Below are 12,697 nucleotides of genomic sequence, written 5' to 3'. Positions count from 1 at the left end.
TGCTGGTACATACAAAACCTGAGGTTTCCTGTTCCACCTCCCTGCCCTCCCCAAATATTTGGGATCTGTTTCCTAGAGGTGTGCAACAGACATTTCCAGACCTGGTACATCCCAAAATAGCGATCAAGATTCTGGGAACTGAGAAACTGATTTATTTCCCACTCTGCAGAGTAACCTGCACGCACTACCTTTCCCATCTCAACAGTGACCCACGGGCTCAGGTCTCTGAGCTCTACAGGGTGCACACTCGGCAGTATTGACCTCATGTCCACCTGAACTACCCGCTACGATTAGATATGAGGTGAAGGGAAAGATGAAAAAGTTATTTTCAAGTCCACCCTGCAAACCATCAGAGCTAGAGCTAGACCAAGGGTTAGAGCAGAGACGTAATTGTTTCTGTGTATACTTTTTCAAACCTGCCTGAATTTTGTCCTCTGCAGTGTGCTCCGTAAGAGTAGCTAAAATCATACCAACCAACGCAGCGCGATACTGGGATTGCTGATATGATGAAAAACACCACAAAGATCCTCCCTGGGGTTTTACATCAATTTTTGCTGGTCATGAATCCCTAGCTTTCTGGGCTTAATGAGGTCACTGAATAAATGAATGCTTCATGCTTAGAAAAATCTTCCAAGTGTTGTTATTTGAAAGACTCAGAAAAAAATGTTCAGCACTCAGCTCCATCAAAAAGAATCACAGATCAAAATAGCCTATGACAATATTTATCAATTAACACAATAACAATAAACAACGTAACTGAAGTCCACGTGACCCAAATGCTTTTGTCAATACCTCCCTCACAGCCTGTATCATCTCTCCTTTAAAGAAATCATTTCACTTTTAAGAAAACTGAAGTTGAACTTCTCTGCAAGCTGCTGATTCAAATCAACGTTTGATTTCCTCTTGAAGTCTTCCTGACACAGCTCACTGTTAACTGCAGATTTTGAGAATTACAAGCATGGACATACATGCTGCTCCCTGCCCTTCTCTTCCAAAAGATTCCAGTTATGAACATCTGTTGTTTACAAGTGCTCAGCCTGAAGGTTGCCAGACTTATTCTGCATCTTCTACTTCAAGGAAAAGGCTGCCAGAAAGCCATCTGAACTTCATGCTGGGATATCCTGGACATTCAGCTCCCCAGCTGACAATTGCTACTCAGTATCCTACTTCCAAAAATTATCTTGATTTAAAATATGGCCTTAAAATAGCATTGTCTTTTCTTTTTTTTTTTTTTTTGCTTTTTGCTTTTTCTTCTCCCCTTTTTTTCAATTTTCTCCCTTGAAAGGAATCACTCAAGGTTTGCCATGGTTTTTATATTGTTAACTAATTTTTTGAATAGGCAAATGCCTTTAGGACAAAATCACATGAAATAGGAGAACTGAAGTCTGGAGTTAAAGGTCGCAGGGTTTCACTGCAGTGGGAGAGAGCCTTCCTCTGAGGATGGAAGTCAGACCCACACCCAGCGCTGCTGCCTGCAGGGACCCCTGAGACCCAACAGACAAGATGGACACCTGCTGAGATGGGTGCTCTAATTTAACTGCTACACAAGAGACCTTTAGTTAGAAGGAGCGATGACTATACCGAACTTGTGACCACCAAGTTCTTGTAACAACTGGAGTTGTAAGACTTGGGCTGTGAAACGCATTTTTTTCCCCTCCAGTCCTTACATCTTGTGCAAGGATATTTATCAACGGGTATTGAAGATGCCTTACCAAATATATAAGTTTTATATGACTATTCTCTTTAATAGTGTGTTCTAATTGAAAAAACATTTTTAAAAGTGAATAGGCAAAGTGAGGTCCAACAGCCATGACAGAATAGTTAAAAGCAAGTAAAACCTGGGATATGTCCAACTGTCATCAACTCGTATGTCACCTTGGCTAAACCAATCTGTTCCCCTTCTTCAAAGATATAAAATGAGAATAACACACACCTACCTCTGTAAATCATTTTAAGATGGTCCAGGGAAGCTAGCTTCAAACTGTGCAATGTGCAAGCACCCTTTAAGTCCATCACCAGCTACACACAGTTTGCTGTCAAGACCCAACCACCTACATTTCAAAACCCATATGGAAAACATAGCCACCTGACCAGCTTACCCTCTGATGCAGCCACATCTAAGAAAAATAAAGCCCATGCAATGCATTTGTTAGAAACCCAACACAAGCCTGCACTTCACATTGCTCTTGCTTTTGAGTGTGTGCTTTCACCAGCTTGGAGATGGATGGTGGAGGAAGCCACACAATCCAATTTCAAGGGTCAGACTGAAGCCTCCTGCCCTTGACAGCATTCCCTTAAATGAACACATTCGGAGCAACTTGGCAATTACATAATAGCTATTGAGTATGAAATCACATGCAAATTACAGGGTTACTGCCTGACAGATTCCCTCCTTGACAGTGTGTTATGAGATCTAAAAACGGCAAGTGACATGGTAAGCAGTCACTGAATGATATGGTACCTTCCGACATAATTATCATGTTATCGAAAGAACATGCTATTACTGTATATTTATAGGGCCACAGCCAGGCAATTACAGAGTAGCCACCCGCCTGTGCACATCTCGTAGTCATGTAATACCAGGCTCCTTAGGAGGAGAGATCTGATGGTTGGCTTTGATCAAATGGTCTTTTGGGGGCTTCCAAATGAGAGTACAGCTTCAGCATCTACAGAAAAGATACCAGCCAAGTTACTCTTCACTATTCAGACAGAGCAGTGTTGGGGATAGGTAATTATAATTGGAATTGCTTCCTTACTGATCCCTGTGGTATTCTGACACATTTCTGAATGTTACAGCCAGCAGACACAAATGACCGAACCAGTAATAGATGGAGCTACCCAGGACAGGCAGCTTTACAACCGTGTGCCACTGCTGTGACAAATACTGCCCACAGTCCCTATAGTTAAAAGAGTTATTTTTTTCCGTTATTCCAACTCTTGACCAAATTAACAACTTGTACATTTGGGACTTAAACCTTGCAGTGGTGACATATTCCAAGATCAAGATGCTTTTCTGCCAGGAGCTACCTGCTGCTAATGTAAGCAAAATCAGGAGCCTGAGCAGTGTTAGCCCTCTCTCTGCAAAACGAAGGGAAACAGATGCTCAGTAACAGGTTTCAGAGTATTTCGCACAATGCACTGGACTTGACCAGAAGAGCATGGACATTTAATTTAGAAATTCAAGTGAAAGTTTTATGTGCTGATAAAATCACCTGTCCAATTCAGGCTACACTCAATAGCTAGGATATTTGAGGTCAATTTTGTCCAGGTACAACTTTATAAAGCCTATCTAAAGTACAAACAGCTTAAAAACTGGGGGCATGGGTCAGTGAGGAAAATGCATTAGAACAAACAAACAAAAAAATTTTTAAAACCTGCAGTATCACAGCCAGCATATTTAACTCACATGAAGCATGACACCATGTAGGATTCTGTTCAACTATTGTAAAACCTTCCACATTAAAAATTCTCTCTAAATCTCAAAACAGGAAGTAAGCTGTATACAATTTTCCCAACACTGAGAGCTGAACACAAAAGCGTTTCTGATGGGATGTTTCATATCATGTAATATAAAGGAAATCACCTCAATTTTCACTAGGGATAACAACGAAGTAAACTGAAAAAGACCAATCATAATGCAGAGGAAAACTATAGTTCGAGACACCATTTCTTTAGTGACATCTTAAAGGCATATGCAGAATATGCGCAGCTTATTGTTATAAGAACACTTTCACTGTAAAGGAAAAGAAAAAAATACTTAAGACAATTACAGCTCTATAGATATTCAGAATAACTCTTCTCCAACCTGTCAAATAGCTATGCTTGGGAGTCCTGCTTTCCCGCCAATGTAGCACAATGTGCGTTTTAAATGAGAACTAAAGTAAATGACATCAAAGCTGTACAAAAAGGAAACTAAAATGGTGCCTACTTAATGGCTTTCACAAAATGAGTTTCTAGTGGAAAGGGAAAGCTGATATATCCCCATATCCCTCCAAACACAGCAACAAAAACACAGATAAGGACCTGACCCAAACAATGCTAAAAGTTACATTGCACTTCGGGCGGAGGCAGACCCAGATGGATCCTCTCAGACCGATCTGTCCAAAGCAGAAATGATTCACATCCCAAGGCTGCTTTTGCTCGGTGTTTTCCCCCAGCTGCTACCCTGACAACAAAACCCAACAAGCTCGTGCACTGCCCAGATGTCAGCTACAGGAGACCCGTGGCTGTGGCTTTGTGTTGGCCACCTGCTCACTGGGCTGATGTCTCCGTGCCCTTCTTCACCCACAGGTCCTCTCCTGCATCCCCCTTCCTGGGAAAAGCACCTGCGTGCCTTCCTCCAGGCAGGAGTCAGTAGTAAATCAGATGGCTTTGAATCCACGAAAACACGTTTGATACGCGTTAGCCATCCCAACTCAAACAGCTAAGCAGGGAACAACCAAAGCAGTATGGTCAGACCTACCTGTAAATAATGTTTCAAGCAGGTGAGACAACTGACTGTCAATAAGGACATCTTTAAATTTTAATTGAGTTCCATCAGCTTAGTATCTAGGGATTCCCTCCCCCCACCCCACCCAAATGGCACAGCTCTATTTGGAAGTACTATTGGCCTTATTTCTGTACTGTTTTGAAGTGATAGTAGCAGAGATACAACACTTAAATCCTACACTGAGTATGTGTAGGATATTGAAAACAGAGTGCTGCAATGGTAAATCACAGCGTATAACAGATTAGAAACAGTTACTCTTAAAAAAAAAAAAACAGACCAAAGCCACTGGCACTGAAGGAAATCCTGGCTTTGTCCATCAAATCTGGCGTACAGCTTTGCCCACCTTCCCAAGAAAATTACTCTTTTTAGATTGTGCCAATTTTTACTGTTCCATTACCTATTGACAACATATGACCTACCAGGAATTACTGAAATGAAACTAGCGACCAGGCTGTGTGGAAACATGAAATGGGTTCTGCGTTTATCACAAACTCGGGAAACATTTTATTCTGACATCAACAACAGTGCTGACACCTACATTCACTATATCAGCTCTCTTTTTGCATTCCTACCCTTGCGACCACATCTGTAGGAAAAAAGGGCAAAAACAAAAGGCAAATACTCTACTTGAATTGCTGGTCTTTGGTGCTCCTAGTTTTAGCCAGGAATCTCTCAGCCAACTTCTCCAAATTCCTTGAGTAATCCATCTCAATCTCTGCCTTCTTGCGGAAGAAATCCTGCAAGTCCTGCAGTAACTGGACCCGAAGCTCACACTGTTGGTCAAGGCATTTCAGCTGCTCTACCAATTGGGCACGGATCTCTGTAACAAATAAAAGCACTAAAGATTAAACAAAATCCCATTAGAGAAAAGACCATAAAAATTCTCCAGTAAAATATAGTTAGAAATATATTCCCTCATTAGTAATATGTCAGCAAAGCTCCATTATGATTAACTATATCTGCAGACAGAAAATAATTGCGATTGCATCTCGGATGCACCAGTCGCAGGAAAGCCATCCGCCAACCTGCAAGCCGGTGCACACATCTACAAGCAACGCTTTTCTGCTGAACAGTGCATCAATTACAAGCGTCAAGTGCATTTTTGGCATCAAAAAGACGTGGTCACTGCCTAAAAATGTACTGAATCTCAGTCTGGAAAAAGGACTGAATGCTGCAATACCCCACGTCAGCTCAGAAAATCACTTCAGGGAATTTCTGTCAAATTCCTTTGCAGACTACTCTTGATGCAGAAACAAGACGTTGCGCATACTGTGGCACTCCCCAAAGGCACCAATTTCGGATTATTCCGTTAGTTACTGAGTCTCCAGCCATGCAGCTCTCATTACAAACCAAGCCATCGAAACAGATAAAGACACCCCTTCGGAGAGCCAAATGGTAGCACTTCCCATTAGGGAATTATCTCCAGGAAGACTGTTTTTCTTTTTAAAATATCTGCAAGTAAGATATCTATGCCTAAAGGACCCATAAAACACACAGACATAGGTGTTAATATTATTATTATGCATAATTGTTACTGAACATATCTATCTGTATTTACACAATATTTTACAAACAGTTTTCAAACATTTCACAAATATGAGAACTTCTCACATTAGCCCTTTAAGCCAGGGTGGTGTTCTCCTTATCTTACCAATTCTGAATTTGAGGGACAGAATAGCGAAGTGATGGACAAATAGGGCCAGAAAACATTGCAGAAATGCATCAGTCCCTTAGGCTAAAAATGCAGAAATATTCAGTGATGCAGCTAGTAGAGGTTATTTGGGTTTTATACAGGCAATAAACTCAACATGAAAACAATAAAATATGCACTTTCATCTAAAGATCTTTGAGCAATCAAACTTCAGGGATGCCTGCTATTGCTTGACTGTTATTGCTGCTCTTTCCAAACATGTGTTGTTCCAACCTGAATTCAGAATCAGCAATAAAATAAGTAACATTCAGGTCTTCAGAATGCACAGCTTTGTTTATGTCTATGCATTGCAACTGCAGGCACTCACAACTTTGTCAACACAAGTGAAGATGGGTAAGTATCAGTTTCCAAATGCAATTTTTTAATCAACTACTTCATTGCTAATTCCTGAGATATATAATAGAGGCCAGCTTGGCCTCCTCAGTATGCTTGTCCCTTTGCCCAGAAAAAGCATACCATCTGGACCTCCAAGAGCTTTACTCTTGCCATGCACTCTAAGTATCAGTTGCCTTGAATTGTGCTCACATCTGCGGGAACAAACAGTTTCAGGGGGTCCAGGATTTGCAATGAAGAAAGCATGCATCTTTATTTTAGGGACTCCAAAAACCAAAACACGTGGATACAAATACGGCTTCTATTTAGGCTTGCCAAAAAAAAAAAAAAAAAAAAAAAAAAGTGGCGTTTTAAGCTTGAAGATGACCTTGATTAGCACTTTAATTCAGTAGTACCACTTCTCTGAGACTGTAGTACCCATGAGCTTCTGTAGCTTTCACTGCGAGGAGAAAATACAGGCAGCAAGGTCATAACACAGAACGAAACGTAGTCATCAAAACCGCGACGTGTGGGCAAAGCTGGTCAAGTTTATTTTTTTCTCAGGAGAGAATTTTAGAAAATGGAAAACTTCCATCTCTTCATCAGGAAATACAACTACAGGCAAATACACAGGCCTGAGTTGTCCACATACTTCTTTAATCAAAACCCCTTCATCACGCCCGTTTCTCCGGGCTCAGGGAAGCCCCAGGTACACGTCCCTCTCCAGCCCCGGCGGCTGCAGCAGGAAGGGTGCAGGTTCACCCCTGGGCAGGGCCCAGCACCATCTGGCCCTCCTGCCAGGGCTGGCTGCAAGGCCACTGCAGAAACGAGCCCAGAGGAAGCTACGAGGAACCTCTACCCTACAAGCGCTCACAAGGGCACAACCCTCGGTCCGCAGGGAAGGTGACACGGGGAGGCATGAGCAACACCAGGTAAAAACTGTGCATTGCGTTTCTTGCAAGTTGTGAGATTTCTTTGTTGTTTGCTCAGTTCCAGCTAGCAAAAGTATTTCAGGATTAGTAGGGGCTGGAAGGGGCAGGGAAAGAACAAATACGTCCATTAGATCTGCTAGCACTTATTTAAAAATTTGCTGCTTGATGCTCAACATATGCTACCTTCTCCATTCAGCTTAGTCCCCAATTACAGAACTACTAATGGATTTGCAAAACTCTGCATGAGTGACAGGTTTGGTCCCGTGCAATGCAAACAAGACAACCCCATTCTACCTGTGGCGTTGTCATTACGACTTTCATAAAGAAAAGAAGGTGAGGTAGCTAGACGATAATAGCACCAAAATGCGCAGTAACGTAGTGTTTCCTTGCTGCCTACTCCTTAACCTTAACACTCATCTGCAGGTCTGATATTCAAAAAAGAACATCCTTCAAGGAAAGAGGTAGTGTCTTCTCCTCCACCCTTTCCTCAACAAAAGGGATGGTCCCAACATAAAAACAACTCTATGACCGTTTCAGAAGTCATTGGGCAAAGACACTAATTTTAATAAGCTGTGGCTTAGTTCCTAGACCCATGGAAAGGTATCACACAAAGAAAATACTTGAGCAGATTTGGCATTTTCTGCTAAGCAGATAAAGAACGAGACACGGAATTCAAATGCAGCAAATACCTTCATTGAATATGATATATTTGTGCATTTAGGGCTTGATCATCTGCACAGTGTTGTTTTTCAGAAAAAGTCAGCTACACTATTAGCACGGATGAACAGTAGGCACCACATTTAAAAAGAAGATTGGAATAGAAATAGAAAATACCAGATACCACTCAGACAGGTAATGATGTGGCTACCTACCCTTCCCTGTGCTACAACTGATGGATCTTTGAGGGTGACAACCTGGCAAACTCTGAGGTTCTCCACCAGTCAGTTTCTCGACTGAGAAACTAGCTCCAGGAGAAAAAGCAGAAAGCCAAAGGACCATTTCAAAAAAGCTAGTAGTTCTCAAAGACTAGAAGATCAGCAGAGCACACGTATTGTAATATTAAAACTACAATGAAGCTCAAGGTCTTGGTTCTCAAGGTGGGATACTTCACACACAGCTCTCCTGCTAAACAGCAGTAAGAACTAGTAACCTCTTCCTTTAGTAAGAAATGTGATATCAGTGCTTTTTCTTTATAAATAAACTCAGTGTTTTTTGAGGGGAACAGTGACAGCTGATCGGGCTGCCCACAGGGGAACAATAAGCTATTCAGCTCCCGCTTATCGAGTCTGTGGCACTGGGCTGGAGAAGGGCAACCTTGCTCATCTTTTAAAAAACACACCACACAGTACTTTGCCACAAAATAAAAACAAGAATGCAGGAATTTCCTGAGGTTTACTGGGCTTTCTAGAGTATAAAGTGTCTGCTTGTTTTCCCATTGCTTACACAAGCAAAAGATTTTTTTTTTCAGACTTACTCTGAGAACATACCATGGCAGAGTCAGAGGCTGTGCATGCTCTAACCCCTGGGTCACCCTATTACACAGGACCTTTTTATGTCTGCAGTCACAACAACCACTTTAATTTTGAATTCACTGCTTTCGCATCTTTTAATTTACACAGGTTATTAGGTTAACAGCCGCTTTAAACACCAAAAGGCCTTCCACCTCCTTTCCTCTTCTAAAACTTGTAGACCTTAGCGATCCCACCCACTGTGATCATTCAAGACAAGGAACAGCATCCTAAAGACTGTGCTCCTGCTGCCAATGCTTCAAGTGCCTGAAGGTGAATAAGCACATTTAATTCAAGGTCAAGATGCCTGTAGTAGAATTAGGATTAAACACCAGGTATTCTTATTCTCACACTAAGCCTTCTGTATTGCAGAATCCTTTCTATTGTATTTCAAACTCACGTGGCTGACAACTACATAATTAAAACGTCCCTAGGAGCAATAGAAAAGTTTTCCATCTGTTTAAAACAAACCATTTATTCACTTCCATCACCAGATCATAAAGTCACCTAGGTCACAGAGGGACAGAGTATTGTATAATGCTAGACAGTTGCATAATTTTACTTTTATCCTTTCTGCAACTACCTTTTCAACATTCCCTGTAGCACTCAGCAGGCATGTCTAGTTATTAATGAATTCAAAGGGTAAGGAAGGATCTTCTACCTTCTATATTTTAGTCACATTTGTCATTCTCAACATCTACAATCTATTTGACTTTTTTTTTTCTTTTTAAACTTTGAAGCATATAAAGTATTGATAGGCACAAACAATACTGCATTATCATGAAGGTAATTGTCCTTGAATAAAATGCTGGTATTTAAGCAATGATGCCTCTAATAGTTCCATAGAAGTATATACTTCCAACATCACCAGTAGTTTCCATCATAGGCAAGCTAAGAGAGGCACTACATTTTAAGGTACCATCATACCTGGTCATATCTTTAAAAAATCTGGACGATTGCCGTGAATTGATTGTTCATGCTTGAAAAAGCGCGCTAGTTTAAACTAGATGAGTGTCTAGGTGCCAGGTTACATGACAAATCCAAGGTCCCAAAAGACACCTACCCTACAATCTTGGGAAGGACCCAGTAAACGGAATTAATAGTAGGTTATCCTTAATTTTAAAAACTGATACTTTTTTTACACTTGAGCAGATTATAAGATTTGTGGCGCAATTATGGACCTCTACTGAACAGTGGGGGCTTCCCAAGCTACAACACACAGGAACAGTTTTCTACAAAGCTCCTGGCAAGAATTTGCACTATCATAAGACAATTACGCCCGGGGCAAGTGGATATATACTCTTTTGACTGGAACTATACCTTGCTCTTCTACAGCATGCAACGTTCAGCTTCTGCAAAAGAATTTACCAAAATGATTTTTTTTTTAGGTTTAAGCATCCTATAAACTAAAGTTGGAAGTACGGAAATAATGACATTTCTGTACCAACTTGTTCATTCCTTGGTAGGTCATGTACAGAGCTAGGACGAACTCAGACCCAGGAGACCTCCTTGCCCAGTCATCCCGTGAGCTCTGAGCAACATTCCTGCTCCAAGCAGGATCATCTCCCTAGGCGGGGTTTCAACTCTTCCCAGTGATAAGCTTTAACTGCTCTAACTGGATAGCAACACGGTGAATCACAAGCCTGCACAGCACAGAGTACCAGGAGAAGGCACAAGCAGCCTGAGCTGCTTTTCAATATCTAGCTGCATCTCCATATATCTGCACTGTAGCTTTCTTAAGATGTTCCCACCCCATCCTAAATGCCATGCTGTATAAAAAGATGACAAGCTTGGGAAAGGAGTGGGATGACAACAAAACAGAACCACCAACCCCCAGCTCCCGCCCAGATTAAAGAGCAATCCCTCTCACCCACACAAATCCGCTCCAACTGGCAGAGCTGAACTCCAAAACCTTCCACGCTCTCGCCTTGACTTAGTGGTCCCCTATGGCTGCTTTGCAAGGAGCAGTCCTCCTCCCATGTTAATGCCATATAAGCTCAATACAAGCAGGAGGCACGTCCAAATCAAAGCAAAACAAAATCAAACCACAAATGGGAAGATGGAAGTCAGCAGATTCAAAACCTTCGCACGTAGCTCAGTTACCCCTGACTGTTCAGGACCCCTGCCCAGCACATAAGCAGCAATTACACAGAAGGATTGGAAGTCACCAAGCATTAAATTGCATGCACAGCTCTAACACAATCTTATCTTTCAGGCTACTCAGCAGCATATGAAAGACAAAACAGTCCAGAATGAACAAAATCTCCACTTCATACAGAAGGCTGAAGCAGTAATTTTAGATCTTGCGCCTTGTCTGTGATAGGTTTCCTAAATCCCCATCTCCTGAAAGCTGCCATGCACTCGGGTGCCGAACGTCAGAGTAAGACAGCAGTGGCACAGCATCCACCTGCCTCCCTTGCCAAGCCCGCTGACGTTTAGGTTAAGATTACAGTTTAGTTTGAAGTTAACACTCCATTCAGTTTCAAAAAATTAATGACAATGAACACTACAGCTTCAAGTAAAAGTTAAAACCATTTAAATATAAATAAGTTTTAGAAAATGGTTTAGATTACATATTTTTACATATTTCCAGCACATTACTAATTGTTCAGAATTGTTCAACATTTCCCCTACCAACATATATAAGAAAGGCTGTACTCCAAAAGTGAAAAGCTTCGTAGTTTTGTGAAAACAGCCTCAATATTTTTTTGGTACATGATTACAAATAGGGTTATGACAAATGACAGACAACAACTCAAAAACCCTGAGCTATGGCTGGGAGGTTTAATGACTTAGAAAAGCCTTTATACAGTAACAGTGAGAATTTCACGGAACAAACTGCATTGCTAGCTGAAAGCTGTTGATCATCACAGTCTTAAAAATCTCACTAGTAATCTAAAAACTAGGCTTTGAAGTGAAAATGATATAAGAGGAGGAAATACAGTCTTTTGTTTAAGACCAGTGCCAGGAGGGAGATTCAGGTTCAGGTTCATAATCCTGTCAGAAACTGCATGCCCTGGAAAAGGTAAATTTTGCTTTGAAAAACAGGGTATTCCTTACCCATTTGAGAAATATTAGCATTGGGTAATACACATGGACAAGAATCCCTTTATAGTTATAAATACATAAACAGAATTGTAGGAGTTAGTAGCTGAAATTCTTTCTAATACAGATTGATAAAACTGTTTTGAGGTGTAAAATGAGTACATGAAGTTTTGCATTAGTGAACTAAAAGAAAAGGACTCGAGACATGCATAAAAGCAAAAATTAAAGCTAGTCTCAGTGAAGTACTGAGGACACTCATCTTTTATTTTCATACCTACATCATAATATATTTGCATCACTAATTACTTGGGTCTACCAGCTTTTCTAGGCACAACAAAGGTGTCACTTAAAGGAGCGAGGCAATCGATGCTTTCTGCCTTTATTACAGTTGTATAATGCCTCCATCATAACTGGTAGCTTGGAAATTTTATAACTTTAAGCACCCTTCAACTAGAATTCCATTGAATGCAGCAAGCCTATACACTGGTTTTCCATACCCATACAAAAAAACCACTCATCTGCAATTCACAGACTGCAAACTGATGCAAGGCTTCAGATCTGCAAAGCTTTTAAGCAAATGCTCAAAATTATGCAATTAAGCATGTTGACAAAGTTGCCAAGGCATTTATTTAATCCACACAGAATTCAAATTAAATATTTATATTTTTTTTGTCTAATGAAATAGCTATGAAAGTCGTCT

The 12,697-nt window shown here is 41.0% G+C and overlaps 1 protein-coding gene across 1 annotated transcript in view; it reads right to left on the bottom strand.

The window, feature by feature from the left end:
- SRGAP2 (SLIT-ROBO Rho GTPase activating protein 2) overlaps nucleotides 1-12,697 on the bottom strand; it is a 110,317-nt gene that overhangs the window by 66,295 nt on the left and 31,325 nt on the right. The window contains exon 3 of the mRNA XM_075174480.1: nucleotides 5,117-5,309. Coding sequence (XP_075030581.1) covers nucleotides 5,117-5,309 — 193 coding nt within the window. The remainder of the gene's footprint in view (nucleotides 1-5,116; nucleotides 5,310-12,697) is intronic.

This window comes from Calonectris borealis, chromosome 26, assembly GCF_964195595.1.
Source record: "Calonectris borealis chromosome 26, bCalBor7.hap1.2, whole genome shotgun sequence".
Classification (NCBI taxonomy): Eukaryota; Metazoa; Chordata; class Aves; order Procellariiformes; family Procellariidae; genus Calonectris; species Calonectris borealis.
Note: the sequence above shows the minus strand (reverse complement) of the source record. Positions and strands in the feature narration are given on the sequence as shown.